Raw genomic sequence first — 26284 nt, 5'->3', positions numbered from 1 at the left:
TACTTAAGAGGCTTTATATTGTAAGTACTCATCCTAGCGGAGGTCGAAGTAGGTTAACGACATATAGGCATATTAAGCATCTCTTATTTAAATTTTAGTTTTAAGGAGTGGCGTAGTAGGGTAATATAGGTTCTAAAGATATCCTTAATAGAATGGATGTTTAGTAAGAACACGTAGTCAAAAATCGCTATTATAAGTATAAGAATTATAATGTCAAAAATAGCTACTTTACCTCTAATACTAAAAAGATTTTCCTTTAGCTATAGTTAGTCTAGGGGGGTAGCCATTTTTGGCGCCCGATTTACCGTCACCTAGCGTTGTGGTGTAGTAAGCGGCAGCTGCAACACTAAATCTAGATTAAGCCTGTGTTATATAATGAATTCTAGTTTTTCTTTGGAGTGATAGAAGAGAGGTTCTAAGTGGCTTGAAATGCGGTGACGTGTTCCAACTACATTCGAATCTCGCTGTGCTATTAACCAACGTTGGCTAGTGACCGAGCCCCAAGTATACATATCTAAAATTTCAACCACTAAGTCTTAATATTTCTTGTAGCTCTACAGATAGGCAAGATCGGACTTGAAAGTTAGTTATACATTTGTCCTGGACATGACGAAGAAACGCATATATAGTGCTCTTTCGGGCCAGCAGTAGAATCATGGCTGGCGGTATGGCTCCTCATAACTTTCAGACTCGAACAGTAATAACTTCTGATTGTGAAACAAAGAAGTCAGAAGAATCTGATCTCGGCAGACCCCTAATAGTTTTTTGATAGAGAAGAATGCTACGCCGTTATCATTCCTGAGTCCCTGCTGTTCTCATTGCACGTGTCTTTTCCTTTGACCGTAATTTGTTCACGGCCACATGATTTTTATTATGAAGATCCCTCGGCCGCCCTGAGACACTTCCTTTGTCTTGTAGTCAAGAGACACTGTGTAGCTTACCTTCCATAATTATTGGCTGCCTTGCCTCTTATCACTCTGATCTACTAGCCCGAATTAAGCCCGAACAAGTACCCAGTCAAGGCACATTATTCCACGTCCTTGCCCACATAACGACGCAAGGCGACCCATGGAGTGGATTCCTTGGGTAGACTACTCCTGATTGACATGGCCAAGTGAAGGTCATACTGAGGCCGTGTTCAGCGGTTTACATAGATAGAGCAGGAGCACTATTGTTTTTGTGGCGATAGTTCTCCATAGTTTGGATATGCATGGGGTTAATACATTCCTATACCATCTCAATTATGCTAGCTGGCATAACAGCCAAACAATTCGGGCCCATGACGCTCACCGAAATCGATGATGCCTCGATGACCGGGTCAGCTGGGGCGTATGGTACGGTAATACAATACCCTAAAACACCCGAGACCCTCTCTAACCCCTGGCTCCACCACAATTTTACCCTGCGAAAGCCTTCACCAAGCTGCATCTCACTTGAGACAACCCATTCTCACCTGCAGAATAACCATTGAGTCTGTAGCAAGTCCAATGACCAGCTCTGGGTGCACACGGTATATGTACACTTTCACGCAAGGGCTTACGGTAACGGCCCCTAAGCCGCGTGAGCTTGTGTGGGTCACGCCATGCAGTTCAGGGTTGGGATCAGCCGGCTGAGATTGATTTCCCTTCGGAAGAATGCGCGGCGTGCAGAGCCGCCTTTTTTTATTATTTAATTTTAAAATTATTTAATTTTCCATCGGTGCTTGCCGTCTTCTTTGCTGTCGAGTCCTGGGTATATAAGTCACTCCGGGTCCTCGACAGGGGCACAATTGAATTGTACTGTGCTCTGCGAAGCCTGCTATATCATAATTCGGCATCCGCCCCCTTTCGTGGAGCAACCCGGTGGGCAGGACAAGTTTTCGGGCTGGTTTTTTCGGGTTCTAGCGGGTCGGAATCCATTAGAGTGGAGGCCGGCCGGAAGCGAAGGCAGGGCGGTGTCCGTGATGAAATTTTTTTTCTTGCTTCGCTCTTTCTGGCTGCCGCGCCTTGCAAGAACGCCCCCTATAAGTATCGGAGGGTTGTTCTGCAGGTTCCTAGCTCCATGTATACCTGCATGGTCTGCATGTAGAGCTTTCTACCACTCTCGAACAGCAACAGGAGAGTGGATGGGTCAAGCGGACTCCCATGGGTCCATAATTACGTATTCCCAATAGGTCCACTCGGTGAAGTGCCTTCCCGAGGAAAGGGAGAGCGCCGTCGACCTGTATCAACTGACCAAGTGGCTTTCGGGTGGACCGGTTGCCCAGCAGTTGGTGGAGCTGGAATCCGAGTCGGCCCGAGTTTGGGTGACGCCGGGAATAAATCCAGAAACGTAGGGTGGGTTTGAGGATTCCTGGGAGAGTTATGATTGGATCAATAGCTCTGGATCGGTGGATCCCAATCCACTGAATTAGATGATCCACTGCAGGGAAGGGAGTACATACGAACCAGAATGACAGAATCACCAGGTTGTCGCGCCGATTCCCTCCCTGACACAAATACAGATAGGCCCCTAGCAGTCTGTTTCTTCCTTTTTCAATGCTAGACAGATGCAGGGAGGGGTGTCAATAGCTTCTAGCATCCCATCCACGGGCAGCTTCACAAACACCAAGTAAAGCCTTGGTGGACCCCAAGGCCGGTCCAAACCCGAATGAACCCGAGGCCAGCAAGAATAATACAGGCGTAAGAATGAAAAACGCAGACAGAGCAGGAATGCCCGTGAAATACTGCATGGTCCGCTCCGATTAGGGCTCTTCCACGCGCACACTAGCACGGACTGGGTACCGGACGGGCGAAAATTTGACCCGTAGAGTATTTATGGGTAATTCTCTCTCTCTCCAGCTTTTTCCTCCCTGAAAAGTTCCTTCTTTCCATACATCCTCAACACTCTCTCCTCTCTCCCCCAATTCTCACCACACCACATATCAAAAATGGCCACCTCTCGTGTCTTCGCCTCTCGCCTGGCCACCACCATGGCCCAGAGCGCCAAGGTCGCCCGTCCCGCCGGCCGCTTCCAGCTGAACACTGCCGCCAAGCGCACCTTCACCTCCCAGAAGAAGGCCCCTGTCGCTGCTTTCCAGACCCCCAAGCGTGTGTCCTCGCCCACTCTCCTCCAGGCCAACGCCCGCCAGGTGTTCGCCCAGCACGCCGCTCGCCGCCAGTACTCTTCTGAGGTCGCCTCCGCCATGGTCGAGGTCTCCAAGAACCTGGGCATGGGTTCCGCCGCCATCGGTCTCGGTGGTGCCGGTATCGGTATCGGTCTCGTCTTCGCCGCTCTGCTCATGAGTGTTTCCCGCAACCCTGCTCTCCGCGGCCAGCTCTTCTCCTACGCCATTCTGGGCTTCGCCTTCGTCGAGGCCATGGGTCTGTTCGACCTGATGGTTGCCATGATGTGCAAGTACGTCTAAGCAACTCATCACTGTTTTCAGGATATGATTCGGCCCGGGGAAGGTATTTGGTCGTGATGTATTACCATGTACTACTTTCAGCGTCATCTACAACCACCTTTTCTCTTTTGTACATATAGAGTCTCGATATTTTGGGGGCCTTTTTCCTCTCTTACCCATCTCTGCTTTTTCCAAAGAGCCAACCCAAAAAAAAACTCTGTGTGTGAGACCGTGCCTTTCCTGGAGGATATTATATCAAAAAAACAAACGGGGTGACGCTGCATTTGCTCAAACAATAGATCATTAGATTTCAATGATAGACGGCTGTCGGGAAACAGCATTTCCTATGTTTTGATCTTAGCTGCAGGTTTTTCTCCGTCTCCATGTATAAAATTGAACCTGCCCATCCACGCCCCAACCCCTAGCCATTGGCCTTTAAGATTCTGATCAGTACGTCACTTATACACATTACAATCCATTGATAACGTTGAAATACCTGGCAGAGCCCCCTATCGAGCTGCTGCCAGCTGTAACAGAGATCTTCAGATATCACGACCCGCAAAGGTCCGGCTGACTCAGCATGATATCATTGAGTTTTAAACTTATGCGCAGTATAGAGAATATCATGATAGACACAGATACGAGTTGCTGCATAAAGAGCTAGCAACTACGACTTAACATTGACTTGGTGAATAAGCAGCGATGTATCCTACCCAGGCGTCAGACTGTAACCAATAGCAGATTCGGCTATACACTGAACCTTCCCACGCATCGGAGGAATATAACATGCCTATGTAGATAACAAAGCCACCCATGAGCAACTGTGATGGTCTTCTGCTCAGATGGGCGAAAGCTTAAAAATACGTGTCTCACCCCAGCGAGGTTGCCATTATATAAGCAAAAAAAAAAAACAGTTGTTAAATGTTTAAACTTGCGAAAGGTGCCGAGTAGTCCAGGGATTAAATCTTTCAACCTTACTATCGTATATACGCCAAGAACTGCCATCGCTAGAAATGATACTGGATCTTCAGCTCCATTTCTCGCATATGGATTCATCCGGAAGCTTTCATTCTTCAAGTGGTACTAGATATTACTGATGACATTACACGACTCGTCGTACAACACACAATCAGGCTTGCTCGCTAACAGGAAATAGGTATCACCAAGACATAGGAGAAGAACACAAGGTCATCATGCCAATTAAAAGGATCTAGAAAATCTCCAAGTCCTCAAACTCCACAACCAATCCACTCGCCGTCGTAGCCGAAGACCCATCTAGCGATAACCCATGCATCGCATCCCACATCGTCTCTCCGCGAGAGATATTCATCGGTCGACTGGCATAGACACCAACATGCACGAACTTGTCCTCCACTCCATAGAAGAACCAGGTCACTTCGCGCAGTTTCTTCCACGTGTTACCCACCGCCCCGGGAGAGAGCGCGTACGGTGATGCCGAGGGAGCCTGATACCAGATCCAGAGCGCATGGCCGACCCGCTCGAGTTTGATACGTAGTGAATGAATACCCATCCCACCTGCTGGCTGGGCTAGTGAGGATAGACACCAGTCTGCGCCGTCGGCGGCGGCACTGACGGAAGATGCGTTGACTGTGCCTCCGGAGAACTCCATGCCCGCTTTGACCCATTTGCAAGGTGGGAGCGGTGATGATCGGCATGTTACCGAAGGGACTGAGTTAGAGGAAAATGGCTGCGGCGCTGCGCCGGCGAATATCACCAGTCCGCCTTGGTGCCATTCCATTTCCCAGTCGGCGCTGACGGTGACTTCGGCCACGACGAATGGATGCCGGAGGGATGTGAAGACGATGGGCGCGGTAGATGTATCGCCGTTTGGTGGCTTGCGCCAGAGATCCGTGTTCGGGCCCGCCGACAGCGTGAAGTACTCCATGCATTGTGGCAGGGAGAATTCCGGGGGCAGATTGAGAGTGGTGAAGGATGAGCCTTCGGGTGGCATACTGGGTTGCAGATTGGATTCCCGACTGATATGACGGAATCAAAAATGATTTGAGCACGCACAACGGGTCAAGTCTCCTATCAAGACCTGCAACAATGGCAAGAAGTGAAGATGTCGCTGTCTCGTTGGACTGCAACTAGGCCGGATAATCAAGAGACACGGGTGTCACAGTTTGGGCCTAGCCAAAATATAGACGCTTGTTTTAGGGGGGTGTGAGGAGAGCGCATGGGGATATTGCTTTTCTTGAAAAGAGTGAGATGCAATGCAGCAGTTGCGAGGCGCCCGGCGCCCACTGGTGGTCAATGTGGTCAATGTGATGGCCGAATGCGGACAATGCCAGATTCGGGGCGTGAACCAAACTAGAAAAAGAAAAACAATAGATCTGCCGCCGAGATTCGAACACCAAAATAATAATAATTCCTAACTGACCCGCATTCGCATCTAGTATTTAAGTAGATCGATCACCATGTCTCTCAGCGAACAGGACAAAGAAAAAAAAATCATTCAGGGGCCTGAGAAGCCTATTCTCGGAAGGGACTCGCGGACAGGCCGAAGCTGGGACTCGACTCCATTTGAGATTTTGATGTGGATCAGATCGCAAGAAGCGGGTCACTACATTCTGGGGGACTCAAATCACGTTGTGAAGGATCGCAGCTGAAAAGAAAAGGCAATCGAACTGGTGGATTCAATCTTGCCGCTCACCTGTCGCGCAGCATGCTCGGACGGAGTTTGCCGCGGGGAGGCAAACCTTGTGCAGCTCGGCGGGATCGCTTGTTGTATTCTACGGTCGGGACAATAATCCTCATTAATGCACGAGACGGCGCGCATGCATACTCTGATCCCTGCTCGAACATGTGGTTGACCTCTGTCACCATTAACCAGTCCAGGGATACTCCCTGGACCGGGGTTTGACAGTTTACGTACCCCGGCAGAGGGTGGAGACGCATCAGCTCTCGTTTGGTGGCGCTACAGCTGTGCTCGGTCTCAACTCAGCCACAGTCAGCGTTAGGCTGAAGGAGGCAACTCACTGTGGTCACCACGGACACGCCGAGACGCTCGCGAGATTAAATCCGATCGCATCCCCACATTCTCTGGGCAGTTCCACAATTCGGAAGTAGAAATGGATGCCTGAAAACACACGCATGAATACTGCCAGCGAAGATCTGTGAAATCCATTCCATCCAGTAAGGAAGGGGCTCAGCCCGTACGTAAAGGGGGCCGGAACAGGCTGAATTATCTTGCTGCGCCAGCACAACAGTCAATAATCATAGGCCTCGTGAATCTGGGCAGAGGCTTGATTCTTTTGCCCGACCGTGATTCATCAAGCCTTGCCCGAGCTCGCCAATCAGATCGTGGTCATAAAAGCCGCCCCTTTGGGGTCTTTCAGCCTCCTGTCGGTTTCGCGTCACTCCTCAAAATAGAAAAGTTGAATTAAAAACAAGCAAATGTCTCCCCTCAAGAAAATAAAAATATACTCATCTTCTCTCGACGCGAGTAACTTCTGCAATACGTGATCCGAACATTTAGTTATCGATTGAGCACCATCTCGCGGCGCGAGCACTACGCGCGAAGATGCTGTCGCCTCGGTGTTATAGCGGCTACGATGATTACTATACCAGCTCATGGCCCTGGGATCGGGAGACCAAACCCGGGGCATACCTTGCATATGACCCCAAATACATGCACATGTCCATCGCGGAACTTGCCATGACTGCCTCGACCGGGGCCGCCATGTTGGGCTTCCTCATCTGGAGCTGCGGGATCCGCCGGCGTACAAACTTCCTGTCCAAGAGGCGTCCGCTGCCGATGGGCGGGATCAGGTCTGCTCTGATCTGTGGGATTTTGTAAGTATATAAACATATTTCGGCCACACCGGACACTAACGACCACTTACTTTTAGGGCGAACCTCCTGAGCTGCATCTATATCGGTGTCGCCGTTGGCCAAGACGTCGTGAAAGAATACTTTCTAATCACTTCCATGATGCAAGATTTCTTCAACCACATCTCGCAGTGTCTCATCTTCTACGTGTTCTACAGCCTGATCCATCGGTTCCTCGACGGCCTCACCGATCTGGGCCGGCCGTATGCCGCCGTGCGTATCTTCCACTGGATATTTTTGGGGGTTCTGTTCGCAATGGGCATAACGTGCTTTGCCATCGGTGTTGTCAACACAGTGTATTATGTCACAGAGCACCCTCTGCCGCAGGTCATAACTGCTGCCGAAAAGCTGTATACTGCCAACGCAATTCTCCTCTTCGTGGCTTCGTTGGATGTTTTGGTCTGGTCTGTTCTTGTGACTGTCAAAGGAGGTAGCGATCGGTTTAGGTCAAGGGTGAGCTGTGTTTGTTACCTGTGGATGCAGACCTGGATACTGACAGTCTATACATAGAATGCCGCCATCTCCCTCATCATCGGCGCTTTCTTCTACTTTGCACTCAGCCTGATGTGGACTTTTCTTTCTATCCGATTCGACCTGTTCTATGACAAGTACACCTCACCAGAATACCTGGGTCTGCTGGAGTCTGTTCTCCAATTTGTTTTCTACGTGGGGACCTACGTTGGCATTTTTTGGTGCTGTGTGAAATGGGAATCCCTCACCCCTCAGGACAGTGCTTGGCAGGCACAGAAGGGTTCGTATCCCCATCAGCAGCAGCCGTACCAGCAGCCGTTCTATCCATCCACGGGACAGTGTCCGCCGCAGCATGGTCCTTGAACAAGACTTAAGTGATTGCTTCAGCGCGCTATTTTACCATCATCTATACACCCGCATGTTGCATTTTCCTGTCTTTTTGATCTTCCTGAGCTGATACCCCTGTCGATACCCATGATGTTCATACCCATACCCAAGTAAATTATATAATTCAGATTACATACAAACACTGACCAACTAACTACCTGACTTCCTACATGCTGTTCATAGTACTTGGCCCAATAATAATGTGGGGGAATACAATGTCTTGGCAGTGGCGGACCTAGGAACATCATCTTATCATCCACCATCAAACTCATCTTCATCAACATCCACCAACCCCAACTCCATCCTGCACAATGGTCTGCTCCAAATGCCAGAAGAAGCTGAAATCCACCGAGCTAGCCACGCCAGGCGTCAAGCGCAAAAATGAAATGTACTACGGGTCTCCGGCCAGCACTGTCGGAGGCGCGGCGAAGGGGAATAAGACGACGATAGGATCGACTGGTGTTGGCAAGGTATGTGTACTCACCCGCTAACCATCTATACGATAGATGGCAGAGGGGTTTTTGGATGGGTATTAACAGATAAATATGTATAGAGCAAGCTCCTTAGCTCCAAGGCGAAGAATCCCTATGCGGCTTACTCGTCTTCTTGTGAATTTTGCAAGACGAAGACGGAGCAGGGGAAGAAATATTGCCAGCGGTGTGCATATCAAAGGAACGGTATGTTTGTCTCTTCGTTTCTCTGATGGGTATAACTAATATCGCTATTTAGCCTGTGCCATGTGCGGCAAGAGTTTGACCGGCAAGTCAACCAAAGACCAGCCAGTTGTCCAGGGTCAGAAATTTACTTTAAAGTAATTTTGGGGGTAGTTACATATGGCGTGGTGTTTTGGAGTTAATATATGGAAATCTGATTGGGACAAGGAAAGAATCTAGTTATACATGACAGACACGAGGGAAAGATTATATGCAGTGCGTCAGCCAGTAGGACTTCGTACTGGACAAAGTCGAAGCCGTTTATCCCCAATATTGCCGCGCGCTTTTTTAGCGATCGGCCAGCATATTCTTGATGTCGTGGTAATACCCCGGATGCACGTACTTGGCGATCTCCTCCTTACTGAGCCACTTGAAGTCCTTGAGTCCCAGCGTGTTGACCGACAGATCGGCTTGTCCGGCCATGATGCGCGCCTTCAGGAAGAAAGTCTTCTCACCACGCAGCTCGGTCCCGGCCGCTTGGTCGATCGCTGGCCGCTTGAACTCTAGCACATTGTGTCCGACGGGATGATAGCCGACCATCCAGGTGTTCATATTCACGCCCGCTGACTGGGCAAGGGTACGCTCGGCAGCCTAGAAGCCAGAAATCATTAGCACAATCTCCCTCACCCAGAAAAGGAGCTGCAGGACTCACCAGACGCAGACTCTCGCCCGCCTCCACCGGCGCGTTGGGAAGCGTCCAGTAGCCCCCCTTCGCTTGAACCAGAAGATACAAAGTCCTCGGAAGCAGACGATCCAAGCTCTTCTCATCACCCTTCTTATCTGCCTCCGTCACCCGCGGAAACGGACGGGGGATCTCCTCCTTCTTGCTGGTATCCTGCGAGGTGGCATTGGCCGTGGCCTCAGCGTCCTGCACAAGCATCTCGACCTGGTGCGCGGGATCGGCCTCACGCGCGTCAACGAGCAATTCGTCGTTCCACGCATCGCTCGCGTACGCGTTGTACTTGCCGATATCCCGCGCTGCGGTCCGGCGGTCCAGGATCTTGCGCTTCCAGTCCTCGTCGGCCGGCGTGCCGCGCTTGAAGTAGAAGTACTTTGTGAATGGTAGCGCCAGACGCTCGTTCAGCCGCTTCTGGTAGAAATAGTAGGCTTGCTCGAATGGCTCAAGCTCGCGGGTCACCTGGGGCGGTCGGGAGAGGGCGATGCCGGCGTTGATGGTGTAGACGGGTTTGACGACGGGGAAGGTTGTTGACGCCGACGGGTCTTTGGCAATCGAGGCCGTCTCTGTGGCGGGTGTTTCGGTCGCAACGGCATACTGGCGTCGGCCGAGGGTCTGTTGACAGCTTCTGCACACGCTGGTGTCGACTATTGACGGGCCTGCGCTGGGAGTCAGTGGATGGTGTTGAGGACATTGGGACAATCACATACGCAATAGTGACACGATGCGCCGTGCCCCATTGGATTTTGTGGCCATCTCCGACAATGCTGGATGGCAGTGATGGTGGTTTGGTCCCTGTGTCTCTCCGATCGAGAAAAGTTCCTTGAGATCACGTGGCGTCCTGATTAGGTTAGCAGCCCAGTGCCCAACCCTTAAAATTGTTTCCCGCTGCATTTTTTTCTTCTTTCTTCTCTACAGCACCCATCCTTATCATCACTGAGTCACGATACACCACGTCCAGTTGACCATTTAGTGGTGCTTAGAGTGGATTCCTGCGGCTGATTCGCTAGCGGTACCTTCGTGAAATCTCCCAAGGTGTACTGTTAGATAGATGCGGCGGACATGATTTTTCCTTGATCTCGTCGGAGATATTGAACCATCTTTCTCAATTGTCACATAAATGACCCTCCCTAGTCAAATTCCATCAACATTTCCTCTTTTTCCTCTTGAACCCCGAGCTGCAGCACCCGCTCCTTCGTTCCAAAAGCCCGCAGGCGGTTGCTGTAAACATTCCAGAATGCACTACCCAGTCGGGGAATCAGCTCGCCATTGCGGACCTTGTGCGCTACCTCTGCAGATCCAGTTTCCTCCAAGGTACTACCCTGTGCGTGAAGCCAGCCATTAGAGATCATGTCCAGAGATTTGACATTTTCGGCAGCGAAGAAGTCTCCTGGGCTTCTTTTGACGGGGGAACGGCCCTGCTGTGGACGTCTCATGCCCCCATTTTGTTGCTGCTGCTTAATTTTGCTGCGATCGAGCGAACCGCCAGAGAGCATGGCTGACAACTTGAGGAACGCTGTGGCAGTAAGCATGCTGTCAAACCCGGCTTCATGGTTGAGCTCCTGGCCGCTGTATTTGACATGCAGAGGGTCAATGGCTATGAGCGAAGTTAGTGAATCGCCAGCATGAGCAGACTAAGGACCGTGTACCTATCTTGGGGTTCCATAGGTGAGACAAGTCCTCGTTCAGCTCTACCAGTGACGAAGGAGGATTCACAGAACCACAGTCATGAGTCGCCAAGTACTTGGTATCGACTATGACGGGGAAGAGATCGTGCACCATGACCTGGAACTCCTCCACGGTATCTGGCAGCGGCCCGAAGAAGCATCTGCAAAAGTAGACCAGGTCGGTGAAGATGTTGTGACCCACCAGGATGGGCCGGTGTTCCACGAGTCGCTGTTTGACTCTCATCGAGAGCTCTTGGGGGGTGTCTGGAGTGTACCGAGGGCGCACTGCCTTGTTGTCCAGGGTCCGCTTGAAAGTCCAATCTTCAATACCCGTCAGATCCCCACCAACCAGGGCCTCTACAATCCATCGGAATCCAACATGTTGCTGAATTCGGGCTTTCTTTCCCTCCAGTCGTGCCTCTTGGGCTTTCTTGTCGCGCTCGGGGTGCGAGGGTTCAATAGTCATGAAAGAAGGATGGCTTCGAGCAGCAAGGGCTGGGTATTCACTCTCAATCAGACTGTACACAAGCATTTTGTGCATTTTGCTCAAGGTCTTCGGCATTCCAGGAAGCTTGCCAGTCGGTGGTGGAATATTGACCCACGCGTTGTGGTTCAGCTAAGAGCAGGTCAGTAATTGTGCTATTGCTTCGCTGCAGAGAAGCCGTACTTCGCCTTCAGCAAGCCAGCTGTCCACAACCTGTCGCACTGCCTGGATAAATTCTAGAGATTCATGATCCGATTCTTTGATATTCAGGGACCTCTTCGTCGTCTGACGGGTAAATCTCTCCGTTGCCTTTGCAATGGCTTGTTTTTCCTCTTCTCGAGATAAATAGGGCACACCATACTTGCACTGAATGTCTATGCTGAAGCCATTTGCCAGCAGAAACTCCACCGCTGTTTGAAGAGCGTCAGCCATGGCCAAAACCACTCCCTGTCCCAGAACTGTCGGGCGTACCCCGGCTCTGGAACGTCCAGTCTCGACTGATTTCAGTTTCACGGAAAGTATTCGGGCTCAGATTGAAGTTGTATGGCATGAGGATGTATTTCCCTGAATTGGGTCAGCTCCCCCGATGCATTTATATCCTTTCTGTGTGCACACACCTGTCACCAGGTTCTCGCGGCAAATGGTCAGGCCAACCTGCAGGATCTGGTACTTCTCCGCTGCTGCTTTGACCTCGGCGTAGCGCGCCTGGAGCGTCTGGACCTCTCCCCCTGGTTTGTCTGGACTCATCGTGATCCCGGACATCTCCAGGTCCAGGGACACAAAGCAGCACGAGGCCAACTCGTAGAGAATCCACGGTAGGTGGTGATTAAAGGTTGCATCAACGACATCCATCTTGGGTTGACTGACTGTTTATGTGATCTAGTCAGTTGTGAGACAAAACGTGTAATCGTGTTGATATTGACCTATCCGTCCCAAGTGACGTGAAGATGCGACCAACATACATACCCAGGATCTAGATCAGGCTTGGCACGCTGCACATAGATCGACTGTCCGAAGTGAAGGCTGTTCTCCTTTGAAAAATGTTTGTAGATGAAAGGAAAGAGAAAATAGAAAAAGGAACGAGCACAACAAAGCAAATGATTGGTTCTGTGTACACTCAACAGTCGAGTGGTTCCTTCCTAATTCGGCACCCTCTGCTCGGCCCAGGTCCCGTGACCGTCCAACCCCGGACTCAGTTGGGCCGAGGGAAAACGGCAAGCCCCGACCTCATTGCTCCATCACTCTCGCGCCCTCTCTCTCTCACCCCCAACGTCCATGATTCCCCAATAATTCATTACACTCACTCACAATGGCTGACGGAATGTCCCATTCCCAGCTCTCCTCACCCTCCTCCACTTCTTCCTCGACCTCCCCCACGAAGCTCTGCTCCAAGACCTACAAGAAAGCCTCCCAGCTCTATCTCACACGCCGTCTCCCTGAAGCCCTTTCCACTCTCCAACCTATCATTACGGTCGCAGATGACCAACAACCAAATGGCGATCACCCATCTACAGCTGTTGCGCCGATCGCCACCGCTCCTAGCACGTGGAGGATCAAGGTGTGGAATCTGTACATCACGCTGCTGAGCGCAATCGTCGACCTCGGCGCCGAGGAAGGGAAGAAGCAATTTGGCCAGAAGGAGTGGAAAGCGATCGCCACCCAAGTGCGGGAGGGAGGCATCTGGGAAACAGTGGTCCAGATCGGGTACAGGGGCCGCGAGGGCTCCGTGGATGCCGAGGTGGTCTATAACCTGTGAGCGCTCCTTTTTCCCCAGCATCTCGACCCCTGCTAATGCAGGCAGTGCAACATTGATCCTCAACCACTCTTCCTCCCAATCACTCAACCAGCAGCGTCTCGAGACATACCTCTCCTCCTACGGACAACCGAACCTTGACCTTACCGACCGTCTCAACGCATCGGCCAATGCCCAGCAGCGCCATATCAGCCAGCCGAGCGGAACAGATACCCCGAAAGATCTGGCTGCGCGAGTACGCATCATCGAGCTCTTCACTCTGCATGTTCTCCCGCGGAACGAGGAGTGGGAGTATGCGCAGGAATTCATCAACCTGAGCGAAGTCCTCGACGAAGAACGCAAGGAACTCTTCCTCCAGACCCTGGAAGGGCTGAAGGAGGAGAAGGAACGAGGCGAGTTGCGTGCCGCGGAGCTCCAGCGGGCCAAAGATGCCGAGTTCGCGCGACAGCGTGAGGATGAGCGTCGGAGAGCAGAGGATGCCAGTGCATCATCCCCCCGTCCTCAACCGAACGGACATAAGCGCAATACGAGTGAGGGTGACTACGGGATTGAAAAGGGGCGGTCCCCGAAAAGCAAGGGAGGCAAATCGGCGGACAAATCGCCGAGCGGCAAGCCATCGCGGACTGCACTGTCGTCGTCGAATTCCAAGAACGTCAAGAAACAGGACAAACCTGAACCTCGACGCCAGACTCGTGCGGTCGCTACGACTCTACGGAATTTGGTGAAACACATCATCCAAAGCGTATCCGGGAATCCAATGTCGCTGGTCCGCACCCTTTTGTTTTTGCTCGGTATCCTCATGGCCATGAGCCGGCAGGATGTGCGTGAGCGCGTCCGGAGGGTTACCGACAGTGCATGGCAGAAGGTGAAGGGCACCGTGGGTATGGGTGTCAAGGTGAGCTATATCTAAGGCCCCATCCTGGAGTTACCATGTACATTCTCTCCTATGTTCGCCAGGTGGTGTGACCGGTGGTGTTGAATATCTTCTTCGCTTGTGACATTGTTGTTTTACTATATGTGGGGCACATATTTTATCTTCTCTGAATAAAAATCTAAATAGATAGATTATCAAATGGGTATCAACCGTTCATATGCTCATCTCTTGAACCTCGAGAAACCTGAGTCATTCCGATATCCGCATCCTCCGGCTGCAAGTGGCTCTCTAGATCTTCCTTCTCCGCCAGCCTCGCATGCCAGCGCCGGAATAGCTGCACAAAGAAATGCGCCACGCAGATTTGCTCTGTGGTATACAGCAACACGGGCACTGATGTCTTGGACTTGGTGAAGAGGTCCAGCGGTGCCCACATAGCATACAGCAGCGGGATGCCCAATGAAGTGCTCTTTGCCGGGCCGCAAAAGCATACTGCAATGGCTTCTTCCGGGGGCATCGGCTTAAACACGGGTTTCGACCAGCCGCGGGAAGAAAGCCATCGGGGCGGCCGCGCACTGAAGAAACACACTATTGTCAAGGCGATATACAGCGCTATGTTGAAAAGGACGACGAAGACAACACTTTGCGTGGAGAGGGTTTGGAGTGCGCCTGTTGCGAAGCACGAGGAGAAGGTAGACCTATCGGTTCTCAGTCAGACTTGTACACCCTTCGACAGTTAGAGCTATCCACTCACCAAACCAACAGCAGCATGCAAACCGTGGCGAATTTCGGCAGCTTCGTCTTCTGAATCACCCACGCCGTCCGATCCGGCCAGGTCCATCTCACCAGCTGTCCAACCACCAGCGGTAACAACACACTGAGTCCCAGCTGCTTGAACACGCTTTTGTACATCGTCCCCAGATTCCCACCGCCAAAGCGCCAGGCATCGAACTCCGACCCCTTCGGCATGAGAGCAATCGTCCACGCAGCGGTAATGAACGGACCCAGGATATTGGCAAGCAGCACTTCGACCGTCGCAGCCGCATCGTCCCCGCCCGCCGCTCTCGTCATGACAACATTCGACGCAATCGTCGTCGGAATACACGCCGTGAATATGTACCCAGCCAGCACGGCGCGATCAATATGTCCGTGTGGATCACCAGCCAGAATGATATGCACGACCGCAAGCATCAGCGCAGGAATAAAGAGGAACGAAATGGCCTGGACCACAACATGCAGGCGCCAGTTCATGAGCTGCGCAAAGAGCTTCTGGCGCGAGATGCTCAGTCCCGAGATTAGGAAGATGATCGCGATAACGCCGTACATGATGCTGTACTCGGCGCGGATGATCCCGCCGTGTTTAGCGACGTTGGGGAAGAAGTAGGCCAGGACGCAGGCGACGCCCATGCCGACCAGGAGCCATTGCTTCAGGAGCAGTAGGAAGATTCTTTTGGTCCATTTTTTCCAGGCATTGGGTGGTTGGTGGTGCTGCTCTGGTTCGTGGTCGGTGGGGACCGCGGGCTCGTCGTGCATGGTTTAGTTATTCATTTAGGGTTGAAGTATATACTTGGAGATGAAAGCCTTGGCTGTCGAGGGATACGGAGACAGGCAAGTCTTAACTAAGTGAGTCGCGAAGAACAGAGATTTGCGGGCCATCGGATCAACCCCGAGCTTGCGGAGAGAAGAGCGGTGCAAGGATAAGTACCACTCGAGCCGTGATCAAGAATAATGAGGATATCCAGTACAGGCCTTCCACACATCGGATCAGTAGTAATAGTACTGACAGTCGGCCCACAGTCCACGCCGAGACACGGCTACCCGATGATTGCGGGTTATCAATCAGCGGAGCTTCAGATGGCACAGCATGTGAAGGGCTCCGGCACATGCAACATGATACAATTACTGGGCGGTGTGACTTTCTTTACTATGTCCTGCCATTTTCGAAATGGTCGATTGGGACTGTAGAGACAGTCATAGTGTTCCTTGTAGTATGTGTTTGTAGTGCTCCATCTCAAGTGACACTGGGGAAAATATATAACCGTCATTCTTCGGGTGGACGGCGACCGTACTAAATACCTACGCAGACACACTCCCAATAAATAATATTCCAACCACTAGAATAAAGACCTAGAAAAAGAAGAACCTGAATAAAGAGATCAACTCAAGTCCCCTGAGTCAGATCTGGAACGACCAAGGTACTGTCGCGAGTGGTCGGCCCTACTACAGTGCAGCACTGAACCTCGGCTGAGTGGAAGCCCGGATAGACCCGGGCGGATCGCGCTGGGCAGCGGGAACGCGTCGGGGCCTTGCTGCTGGGTCATGCGGCCTGCTGGAGCGACCTGTCTGACTGGAAATACCCGGAGGAAAATAATAGAGGGCAAGCTCCAGGGACATCATGTCATGGGGGTGAGGACTGCAGCAACGTGCGTAGTAGGGTTGTATCTATACTTAGTTGGCAAGTCACCGGACGACCAGGATCACCGCGATGACGACACGGACACCAACAGCGCATGTGAATCAGTCTGCGCCATGGATAGACCTGGGGAGAAAAATCACGGTTATCCTTCCTGGATGAGCATGACGGGCGGATCGCCCAGAGAGGCAGCCGCCCTTGTTCCCGATGCCTCGGGATTGATTCCAGCTCTGCTGAACAGCTCGGAATCCATCATGGCTGTATTAAAGATCGCCGAGTCGCGCCCTCGGGTCGAGTTCCTATTATTTTCGTGATTGTTCTCTTGTATCATTCTGTCTCTTTCTTTTTCTTTTTGGCTCTTTGCCGGTACTCGACTACTGCACGGTACCGAATTCTTATACTGGGACTTCCGCTCGTCCAGCTCCTCCCGCTTCCCCACAAGGTTTGGAACCGCCGCCACTCCAGCCCGACGTGATTCATATCCTCGGGACTGATCGTCATTTTCTTAAAAGAAGAGTCACTCCATTATTATTCTCGGGGAATCATTTTTTCTTTGCGCCCGCGACGTTCCTTGCTCTATCCTCTCCACTCTTTCCCGGGACTGTATACTTCCGCGCCCGTCCGCATTTCGAGCCAACCTCCCCTCGCGGCAACCGGAGCTTCAATTTTAAACTGAAGGAACCAGAGAGAGTCCTCTGCACGCTGTAGATACATCCATCGTCAAGCTGAACCTGCGATCATGTCCGCCAAATCGGTATCGACCAATGGCAAGAGAACGTCGCCCGCGGTAAATTTGATCGGTAGAGTGGACTCCATCCCGCGAGGAGTCGTGCAAGTGCTGACTTTTATGGATAAGCTGGCGGCGGTGCTGGTATGATGGAGGCACTGGTGTGCCACCCGCTTGGTATGTGCCGTCGGTCTACAATGCCGATTCCATGAAGTTGACTTTGCTCCAGACACGATCAAGGTCCGCATGCAGCTGTCGCGGAGAGCTCGCGCTCCCGGTGTGAGTTATATCTAGTTCGCGGATCCAATTGCTGTCGCTGATGAGTTCGGACCATTCTAGACTAAACCCCGTGGGTTCGTGACCACCGGCGTGGAGATTGTGAAGAAAGAGACAGCCCTCGGTCTGTACAAGGGTCTGGGTGCCGTGTTGGGCGGGATCATCCCCAAGATGGCCATCCGGTTCACCTCGTACGAGTCATATAAGGGCATGCTGGCGGACAAGGAAACCGGGCACGTCACAAGCAAAGCCACCTTCCTGGGTAGGTGGACGTCCCCATGATTCTTTTGCTTCACATACTAACCGCACCAACAGCCGGCCTGGCAGCTGGTGTGACCGAAGCCGTGGCGGTAGTCAACCCAATGGAAGTGGTCAAGATCCGTCTGCAAGCGCAACACCACAGTCTCGCCGACCCGCTCGACGCACCCAAGTACCGCAGTGCGCCGCACGCGCTCTTTACCGTCATCCGGGAAGAAGGGTTCAGAGCGCTCTACGGAGGTGTCTCCCTCACAGCCCTGCGGCAGGGAACCAACCAGGCCGCCAACTTCACCGCGTACACGGAGCTGAAGGCTTCTCTCCAGCGGTGGCAGCCGCAGTACGCCGACACCCAGCTGCCCGCATACCAGACCACGGTGATCGGTCTGATCTCGGGTGCGGTTGGTCCCTTCTCCAATGCGCCCATCGACACCATCAAGACCCGGTTACAGAAGACTCGCGGCGAGCCCGGTCAGAGTGCCGTTACGAGGATCCTGGTTATTGCCAAGGACATGTTCAAGACCGAGGGCACACGCGCCTTCTATAAGGGTATTACGCCGCGTGTGATGCGCGTTGCGCCCGGTCAGGCCGTTACTTTCACGGTGTATGAGTACCTCAAGGGGAAGCTGGAGGACTCAAACTGGGCCTTTGTGGGTGGGAAGTTCGAGGAGTAAGGGTATACCAAAATTAACTGGGGAACTTGGAAAGCATTGTACATAGTCATCTGTATATTGACCAGAGCTCAACCATTTCAAATGTCTTCAATTTGTGGTAGCGCATCCGGGAATCTTACCTTGTCCATTGTGGGCAAGAATGCTTCAAATCGTGCATTGTGCATCTCTTCATCTCATCAAATGCGCAATTGCTTTTATATCCTGTTCATTCAATTCTACTGCAATCGCTGTGTCTCGAGCCGGGTGGCTGCAAGCTTGACGCCATTCTTTGTGGCCATTGAGCCGCATGAGTAAATGGGGTGCTTCACGGTCAGAATCCTAGTGGGCGGCTTCCTCCTTCCCCTCCAAACATCCCCCACCCACCTTGTTACAACCACCCCCATCACATCATGCAGTCTGGAATCTCAGGTAATACCATACTCCCGGTCCATTGAACTGTATCTAACTGACAGAAACAGTCTCTCCGGAGCTCCACGATGCCTTCACCCGCTTCACCTCGGACGCCTCCACCTTCTGCCTCCCCGTAACCATCACCGCGGAGAGCCTGACGCCCCTGGACCCGATTCCGCTCACCTCCTCCTCCCCCGATGGCTTCTTCGCTTCTCTGCCGCAACTCTCCTCGATTCTCAAGCCGCAAACCCCTATGTACCTCCTCCTCCGCCGGCCCACCTCGTCCTCCTCCGCGCTGGTGGCCCTGACGTATATCCCGTCCAACGCGCCCGTGCGCTCCAAGACGCTCTTCGCTTCGACCCGTGCCACGCTGGTCCGTGAGCTGGGGACGGAGAAGTTCGCCTCGACGGTGTTTGCGACGGAGGAAGATGAGGTTGTTGGTCCCGATGCGTGGAAGGAGAGGGATGGTGAGAGTGCCGACGGCGCCAGTCGGGAGGAGCTTATGGGTGAGAAGGAGAGGGAGCTTGAAGCTGTGCGTAGGGCAGAGGCTGAGGCGAGGAGCGGTACGCCCCAACGGGATATTGGGATCGGGGGCACCTTTGCCAAAGGTAGCTTTGGACCAGGCTCGGGGTCTGGCATGAAGGTCTCTATGCCCGTTGATGACGAGGCCAAGACTGCACTGAAGGAGTTGCAGGATAGTGGGCTCGTGCAGCTGGTGAGGATACCTGGGAACTACCATTCTACGTGACGGAAAAGAGACATGCTAACAAGTTCATATTTGATTCTGTGCAGACTATCGACGTCCCCACGGAGACTATCAAGCTGGCGGACTCCCAGTCCGGTGTGGGCGCGGGCGCCGTCGCCACTCATATCTCCGCATCTTCCCCCCGGTACTCCTTCTACCACTATCCCGGCTCTGATGAGGTTGTTTTCGTGTACACCTGCCCCACGGGGTCGTCCATCAAGGAGCGCATGCTGCATGCCAGCTCGCGGCGGTATGCGCTCGCCATTGCCGAGGAGCAGGGGCTCAAGATCTCAAAGAAGGTACGGTGTGCCAGGCTTGGGTTGGAGATTGAAATGCTGACAACCGATAAAACAGATCGAGGCTTCTTCGCCCGACGAGGTCACAGGAGATCGGCTGCAGGAAGAAGTTCACCCGCCACAAGACCAGGGTCCTGCGCGAGGATTCGCCAGACCCCGTCGTCCGGGCCGGTAATCGCGACGTTCCCATTGTAGAGACAGCAGGAAGCAAATCCAGATGATGGCTCTCATATATAGCTCCACCAAGCATGATCGCAACCGAATTTCAGAGAGAAAGCCATCCGTGTCGCTAGGCTGAACATTGTAAGAATCCCACCGGCTTCACGCAAGAACCCGCCTCATCGAACGACAAGAAGAGGCCGGCCAAGCCGGGGCGCATCAATGATTTCGAAAACTCTTCTTTTGATAGAATAGATCCGTCCTCGAACTTCCCAGGTTGATGATCTTCGGACACCCGTCTCGATCCTTTTCCAGGCGCGTGCATTCAAAGCAGTAGAACGCGTCGCTGATGCCCTCGCCACCGCACACCACGCACTTGTTCTGGTAGTTGCCGAAGGAACACTCGTCGCAGATGCGCACGAGGGTCGTGGGGCGCACGTAGGAATCGCACACGGGGCATTTGCCGTCGCACTTGTCGCACAGGCGGCCGATTGAGATGCCGGGTTGCTTGCGGCACATGACCAGGTCGGGATGGTGGCGAGACATGTTGTTGGCTCAAAAGAGGGACAGTGGGGTGAGGTATGAGGTATAAGAGCTGGAGAAGGAGGATGCGAGGCGTTGAGGTGTTGAAAGGAGCGAGCGACTGGTGATTTGTAAGGAAGAGAGAGAGAGAGAAAGCGAAGGAAGGGAAGAAAGAGAAAGCAAGCCGTGGTTGGTCCGTGCACGTGAGCCGTGGTACCTAGCCTGGGTTGTTTGCCGGACGAACTCGACTTGCCATTCGATCAGTATCTGTCTTACTGGAAGAGCCTGACGGGCAGAAAAGTGATTATCAATCCTGTTGGTCGACGTCTTCCAATCGGACATCTCGTCCCCCACATACCAACATGTCCGAGTACGGCGACCCCATTCTCTGCGGACATCGCATGCTGCTGGATTCACCTCCACACTCAGGGCTAAGCTAATCTCGCATTCTAGAACCCTCGCATCAGCGGTCGCAGTGCCCGAGCAAACCACTTTCCAACACACCCCAGAACCAACCGCAAAACGCCGCAAGTCGTCCACAACCGAACACGATCCCAAGCGTCGCCGACTCAGCACAGAAGCGGGCGATAATGCCTCCCCATACTCAGAGGGCCGACGCACTTCCTCTCAAGAGCTTGCTCCAGACCGTCCACCACCAGAAAGAAAGCCCACTCGGCAAGGTGCCGGGCGTGATGAGGAACGGAAACGCGGCCAACGCTTATTCGGCGGATTGCTGGGAACGCTCTCGCAGAGTTCTACTTCGGCGGCGCAGAGGCGTCGCGCTGATATTGAGAAAAAACAGCAGGATAAGCTGAAGTCGCAGGCGGAGGAGTATGGTGAACTCAAAAAGCAGAAGAGGGAACAGAGGGATGCTATTTGGAAGAAGGAGCACCCGTTATATGAACGCGAGGCGATGCGGACGAGACATGCGAATATGCTGGCCATGGCGCATTCTTTGAAGACCCATACTAAGCCAGTTCTCGTGGGTTACACTTTTTTGAACATGGAGTCGTCACTTGCTAACAATGATGCTTAGTACTACAAACCGTGGCAGCTACGGCGTCGGGATGAAGCAGTGATACAGGAGCAGATCGAGGACGCCGAAGCGACTGTTGCTCGAGAGGTCGCAGAGTTTGACGCCCGGTTCCCTCTTGAGAGCACTCGGCCTGAAACGTCGAGGCGCAATTCAGAAGAAGAAGTCCCAAAGGCCCAGGGCCCATCACACAGTTCGGAGAATGGGCAACAAAATGGACCATCTCATGACAACTCGGTCTCAGAACCCGAAGCACAGTCAGACGAGGCCCAGAACCCTTCTCCCGAGGCACCCGAAACAGGAGGAGCAGACGGTACCCAGGACCAAAGCTCCGGTTCAGCTAAACCGGATGATACGACTATTCACGGGAGCGCTACCGTGCACGATCATATCGATGTCCATCATGACGATGGAGGCGAAGTTGTTGAAGACAACGAAGACACGGTGATTTATTAGCGTTCTTCTACTCTTGCTCTATGCTCTCGAGGCAGATCGAGGACACTGGGGCGTGGGTGACACGCTTGATCCAAAAGTGGACGGATCTCATTGATAATACGGTCAGGTAGATTTGATTCCACAGTATTATGAAGGCAGAGAAAGATATCCCGATCCCTATACATGCTTCTCGTGATAGTGAATCTCCCGCCCATCCTATAACCTAGCCACCAAATCCATCTACAAACTAGTCACATTCGGGGTCAAAATCAGCCCAGGCCTACTCCCTGGCGTGTTATCCGCCGAAGCAAACTGCAACAACACATTCCCCTGACTGTAAAAGCGCACCACAATATCATAAACGCACGAACTCTCCATGGGATCGACGAGTCCGTCGATCTGGAATCCCTCAACAAGACGTTTATCTTTCTTGCGGTGTTGCTCCATATCGTCGAGCGTCACGGGTGCAATCTCCCGATAATAGATCCCCCGTTGGGTCATGGCTTGAGTCAACCGAGACTGGTAGGAGTCTGGATCGAATTGGGGAGGTGTGGCAGCGGCGGCCTGGCGTTTGGCGTATCTCCTCGTCCAGATGAAGAAAGTTGCTAAAAAAAGGACGACCACCGGGGCGATTCTCATGCGGTTCCAGAAGTTGATTTCCTTCCCTTCTTCCTCGTTTGTGGATTCTGGCGGCCAGTCGATGAGTGAGAGGGTGTTTATCAAGAAGTAGACGCAGGAGACTAGCGCCCATCTAAGAGATCATTCCCCTGTTAGCTAGCCCGTCTATGTCTTTTTTTTTCTTTTTTTATTGACGTATTTGAGATAGATGAGACGGAAGGGATCAATTCTCACCTGTTCTCCAAGCGCCCGGCTCCACAGAGGAACCGCTTCCATCGTGGCGCGTCGTTTATCGCCTCAACGCCGGATCGGCCAGCGAAAATGATCGCTTGATCATCTGGGATATTTGTCGCGGCGAAATGAGAATCGGAGCGCACCCCACGCCGGCCAGCTAACAGTAACAGCAGCGGATCGAGGATATTGGAGCCGGGCGTGGTGTTGTCACCGGATTTCTGCTGGGCTGCTGCCTCGATATCCGACGCAGACTTCTCCTTCATGACATTTTCGGGTATTCCCATGTTGGCGCTGCTTGAGATGCGGTGGTTGTAGGCGATACAGTTGAGCGTCAGCCTGGGGAGTAAGATCCCGTGATACCGATCGCATGAGGCTGATTCGCCATGCCCTGATGGGGAATGGTGGGTCAGGGTCCAGGGTCTCGGATATGCCTTGTCGGTTTAGGGCTTGATCCTATGCGTATGCAACCCATTTGGGATCTGCCAACAGACAGATTTATGACGGCTTTCTCTGCTACTGAGAATGTACTAGCCCACTACGTATAACTCACCTGAAAAGTGGTTCATTTCATCATCTTCAACGCCAGTCGGGGGCCAAGATTGCCTAACTGGGAGTGGTCGCTCCGGTAGTACTGGATCGGGCGTTTTAGCCTCCATCGGATTGCTAATAATATCTTGGGCGGGGCCGTAACTAGCAAAACTAAAGACGATCGCGATACTATGCAGTGCCGCGACCAGGGGGAGGCTCATTAGTGTCTGGGGTGATTCAAGCGAGCTTCTGTCCCTCATGGTTTCCTCTTCTCACTCTTTCCGGTCCAACAGCAATGGCGGCACATCCAAAGCTGCAGCACTCTCTGAGTGCTCTGTTTCTGCTGTTGCTGCTGCTTCCTTCGACAATGGGTCTGCCAGCAATCACGATCTCTGGCAATGGATTCTTGAAATCGGGTACCCGTTGGCAAACCAAAGGTACTGTGCGCGCGAACCCGTGAATGTTTCTCTTTTCTCACACGCATCTGGCAGGAGTTGTCTATGACGGCACCCAGAATCAGAGTAGCTCGAGTTCCCCAGGAGACCCATTGGCCGACCCGAAACAATGTGCGATTGATGCAGTGGCGATAAAAGACCTCGGCGCGAACACTGTTACTGTCGCCCACGTCGATCCAACGAAGAGCCACTCTGAGTGTATGAAGAGCTTCGATGATAATGGAATCTACGTGTTGGTGACTCTGGAGGGTTCTAACGGCATGGTGCGCATCCCCAAGATAACCTTTGGGGATTTCTATTCGTCTGACGCGATCTCCGATAGTTAAATCAAACGTGGAATATGAACAACTACAGACGCTATACAGCTATTATTGACAACTTTGCGGGCTATGAAAACCTTATGGGGTTCTCACTTGGAGATCAGGTCTTCCGACAAAGTATGCATTCTCAACCTACGCCACGGCAATAACACTGTACTGACTTCCCTCAATAGCCAGCGACCCTGGGTTGGCGCCCTCCATGAAGGCTGCAGTGCGAGACCTCAAAGCGTACATAGCTGCCAGGGAATACCGCACCATCCCAATTGGCTACTATGCAGACGATGACTTCGAGTCCCGTCAATATCTCGCTGAGTACATGGTTTGTGGAGGAAATAGCAGTGAGGCCGTCGACTTCTGGGGCTTGGATGTGTTTCAATGGTGTGGTGATGCTACCTATGAGTCGAGTGGTTATCAGGGAATGGAAGGAATATTTCAAGGGCTGGGAGTTCCTTTGTTCTTCTCCCAGGACGGGTGCAACACCCCCTCGCCACGGACATTTACGGACATGCCCTTCATATTCGGGCCTGAGATGGACGATGAGTGGAGTGGAGCAATCATTTACAAATGGGGTCAATCGTAAGTGCCAAATGCGATCGAGGATCAACTTCCATCACTAACACAGCTGTTTTAGCCCCAGTAACTATGGATTGGTATCCTACCCTTCTCAGGTTGGCTCTTCTTTGCCATTGACCCCATCGCCATTGTCCGACTACAGCTATCTCCAAAGCCAGTGGGCTTCTGTGACCACTAATACCAACGCCCCGTCAACCTTGAGCACACCTGCGTGCCCTACAATACAACAATACTGGTCCGTAAACGGCAGCGCTGCACTGCCGACCATTGCAGGCCTCAACATCGCCACCGTGACGCCAGCGAACACCGCCTCTGCATCTGCGCAAGCCACTGCTGGGGACTACGCCGCCGCTACGAACGGACGCAAGTCTTCCGGATCGGGTTCCGGATCGTCTTCCGGATTGTCCAAAGGTGGTATAATTGGCCTTGCTGTCGGCCTTGCAGTGGGCATAGGTTTGCTTCTGCTTGCACTAGGTGTGTGGGTTCTTCGGCGTCGTCGAAGACGCAACAGCGGCGATGGCACAAGAGATACTGTCGTGGAACAAACACAAACAAACTCGACGAGCCATGGCCCGCCGAGGCTGGAGATGCCAGCAGCATCCATGCCAGATAGCAGCAGCGAGGCGACAGGGCCGAGCGATCCAGTCAGCGGAGATAGAGGAGCAACCGAGCTCGGATCTTCCGAGATCTTCGAGGCGAGCTCAGGGCTGGCAAGCCTGAGTCAGGAACTTGCAACTCGCGGAGAACGATCTCCCAACCCTCTTGATAACAGCGGGAACGGAAGGCCCTCTTTCTCTGCGGTGTCGACTCTTCCAGACGCAATTCCCCTCACGGACCCGTCATCTAAGTATAATGAACTTGCGGAAGAGGCGGACATTGCAGTCCAAGAATTAGGGTTAATTGCTGTGCGCAAGAGAGCGTTAGTATCTCAAGCAGCGACAGCGGGCGAGAGCCCTGAGAAGGTAGAAGGGAGGAAAGGAGACGAGTACCGGGAGCTATTACACAGAGAGGGAAAGCTTGGAGCTCGCCTCAAGGAGATCATGAGTGAGCAGGCGCCGACAGAGCCTGCGGTCAACACCTAGATGGGCGGGGACCATCGTAGTGTATGTGATATGTGCTATATACCCCTCTAGTTAGCATTCTAGATACCCCATTTCTTTAGAGCTTACTGTGAATATTACGACTATTTCACAGCAGGCAACATGCTTCAAAGCTGTTTGGTACCAGGAGTACAACTTGGAATAAACAGACCTACAATGAGCACTTGGTGTAAATAGAAATACATGAATCGTTGAATATTACTACCGCATAATCTATAGCCTACGCACAAGTTCAAAAGCGTCCAGGCCAGCGAGAAGGGTATCAAGCACAAACTCCCTCTCACCACAGGAGG

At 52.6% G+C, this 26284-nt stretch overlaps 14 protein-coding genes across 14 annotated transcripts; 8 read left to right on the top strand and 6 right to left on the bottom strand.

The window, feature by feature from the left end:
* Positions 1-2908: 2908 nt before the first annotated feature.
* Positions 2909-3385, top strand: PFLUO_LOCUS7487 (ATPase complex subunit 9; the record flags this gene model as incomplete). The annotated part of the gene is made up of 1 exon (XM_073785137.1): positions 2909-3385. The coding sequence occupies one exon, from the start codon at positions 2909-2911 to the stop codon at positions 3383-3385; it is 477 nt and encodes a 158-aa protein (XP_073641522.1).
* A 1189-nt stretch (positions 3386-4574) lies between these two features.
* On the bottom strand, positions 4575-5336 carry PFLUO_LOCUS7486 (uncharacterized protein; the record flags this gene model as incomplete). Its single annotated transcript, XM_073785136.1, has 1 exon — positions 4575-5336. One exon carries the CDS (start codon positions 5334-5336, stop codon positions 4575-4577), a length of 762 nt encoding a protein of 253 aa, XP_073641521.1.
* Positions 5337-6908: 1572 nt separating this feature from the next.
* Positions 6909-8050, top strand: PFLUO_LOCUS7485 (uncharacterized protein; the record flags this gene model as incomplete). The annotated part of the gene is made up of 3 exons (XM_073785135.1): positions 6909-7180; positions 7237-7669; positions 7727-8050. The coding sequence occupies 3 exons, from the start codon at positions 6909-6911 to the stop codon at positions 8048-8050; spliced, it is 1029 nt and encodes a 342-aa protein (XP_073641520.1).
* Positions 8051-8385: 335 nt separating this feature from the next.
* PFLUO_LOCUS7484 (uncharacterized protein) lies at positions 8386-8889 on the top strand (the record flags this gene model as incomplete). The annotated part of the gene is made up of 3 exons (XM_073785134.1): positions 8386-8544; positions 8628-8751; positions 8804-8889. 3 exons carry the CDS (start codon positions 8386-8388, stop codon positions 8887-8889), a joined length of 369 nt encoding a protein of 122 aa, XP_073641519.1.
* Positions 8890-9075: 186 nt separating this feature from the next.
* On the bottom strand, positions 9076-10219 carry PFLUO_LOCUS7483 (uncharacterized protein; the record flags this gene model as incomplete). The annotated part of the gene is made up of 3 exons (XM_073785132.1): positions 9076-9378; positions 9440-10122; positions 10174-10219. 3 exons carry the CDS (start codon positions 10217-10219, stop codon positions 9076-9078), a joined length of 1032 nt encoding a protein of 343 aa, XP_073641518.1.
* Positions 10220-10593: 374 nt separating this feature from the next.
* PFLUO_LOCUS7482 (uncharacterized protein) lies at positions 10594-12466 on the bottom strand (the record flags this gene model as incomplete). Its single annotated transcript, XM_073785131.1, has 5 exons — positions 10594-11060; positions 11113-11746; positions 11798-12024; positions 12086-12178; positions 12232-12466. 5 exons carry the CDS (start codon positions 12464-12466, stop codon positions 10594-10596), a joined length of 1656 nt encoding a protein of 551 aa, XP_073641517.1.
* A 457-nt stretch (positions 12467-12923) lies between these two features.
* Positions 12924-14277, top strand: PFLUO_LOCUS7481 (uncharacterized protein; the record flags this gene model as incomplete). Its single annotated transcript, XM_073785130.1, has 2 exons — positions 12924-13366; positions 13389-14277. The coding sequence occupies 2 exons, from the start codon at positions 12924-12926 to the stop codon at positions 14275-14277; spliced, it is 1332 nt and encodes a 443-aa protein (XP_073641516.1).
* Positions 14278-14446: 169 nt separating this feature from the next.
* On the bottom strand, positions 14447-15771 carry PFLUO_LOCUS7480 (LRR receptor-like serine/threonine-protein kinase RGI2; the record flags this gene model as incomplete). The annotated part of the gene is made up of 2 exons (XM_073785129.1): positions 14447-14936; positions 14993-15771. The coding sequence occupies 2 exons, from the start codon at positions 15769-15771 to the stop codon at positions 14447-14449; spliced, it is 1269 nt and encodes a 422-aa protein (XP_073641515.1).
* A 1756-nt stretch (positions 15772-17527) lies between these two features.
* On the top strand, positions 17528-18583 carry PFLUO_LOCUS7479 (Mitochondrial succinate-fumarate transporter; the record flags this gene model as incomplete). The annotated part of the gene is made up of 4 exons (XM_073785128.1): positions 17528-17555; positions 17608-17657; positions 17718-17916; positions 17970-18583. 4 exons carry the CDS (start codon positions 17528-17530, stop codon positions 18581-18583), a joined length of 891 nt encoding a protein of 296 aa, XP_073641514.1.
* A 389-nt stretch (positions 18584-18972) lies between these two features.
* On the top strand, positions 18973-20189 carry PFLUO_LOCUS7478 (Twinfilin-1; the record flags this gene model as incomplete). The annotated part of the gene is made up of 4 exons (XM_073785127.1): positions 18973-18991; positions 19042-19688; positions 19766-20017; positions 20073-20189. The coding sequence occupies 4 exons, from the start codon at positions 18973-18975 to the stop codon at positions 20187-20189; spliced, it is 1035 nt and encodes a 344-aa protein (XP_073641513.1).
* A 203-nt stretch (positions 20190-20392) lies between these two features.
* PFLUO_LOCUS7477 (Pre-mRNA-splicing factor ini1) lies at positions 20393-20719 on the bottom strand (the record flags this gene model as incomplete). The annotated part of the gene is made up of 1 exon (XM_073785126.1): positions 20393-20719. One exon carries the CDS (start codon positions 20717-20719, stop codon positions 20393-20395), a length of 327 nt encoding a protein of 108 aa, XP_073641512.1.
* Positions 20720-21057: 338 nt separating this feature from the next.
* On the top strand, positions 21058-22184 carry PFLUO_LOCUS7476 (uncharacterized protein; the record flags this gene model as incomplete). Its single annotated transcript, XM_073785125.1, has 3 exons — positions 21058-21065; positions 21149-21677; positions 21732-22184. 3 exons carry the CDS (start codon positions 21058-21060, stop codon positions 22182-22184), a joined length of 990 nt encoding a protein of 329 aa, XP_073641511.1.
* A 219-nt stretch (positions 22185-22403) lies between these two features.
* PFLUO_LOCUS7475 (uncharacterized protein) lies at positions 22404-23278 on the bottom strand (the record flags this gene model as incomplete). The annotated part of the gene is made up of 2 exons (XM_073785124.1): positions 22404-22914; positions 23016-23278. The coding sequence occupies 2 exons, from the start codon at positions 23276-23278 to the stop codon at positions 22404-22406; spliced, it is 774 nt and encodes a 257-aa protein (XP_073641510.1).
* A 632-nt stretch (positions 23279-23910) lies between these two features.
* PFLUO_LOCUS7474 (uncharacterized protein) lies at positions 23911-25973 on the top strand (the record flags this gene model as incomplete). Its single annotated transcript, XM_073785123.1, has 5 exons — positions 23911-23980; positions 24035-24261; positions 24321-24435; positions 24492-24894; positions 24950-25973. 5 exons carry the CDS (start codon positions 23911-23913, stop codon positions 25971-25973), a joined length of 1839 nt encoding a protein of 612 aa, XP_073641509.1.
* Between the last annotated feature and the right edge of the window lie 311 nt (positions 25974-26284).

This window comes from Penicillium psychrofluorescens (assembly GCF_964197705.1).
Source record: "Penicillium psychrofluorescens genome assembly, chromosome: 5".
Taxonomy (NCBI): domain Eukaryota; kingdom Fungi; phylum Ascomycota; class Eurotiomycetes; order Eurotiales; family Aspergillaceae; genus Penicillium; species Penicillium psychrofluorescens.
This window is presented reverse-complemented; position numbering and strand designations above follow the sequence as displayed.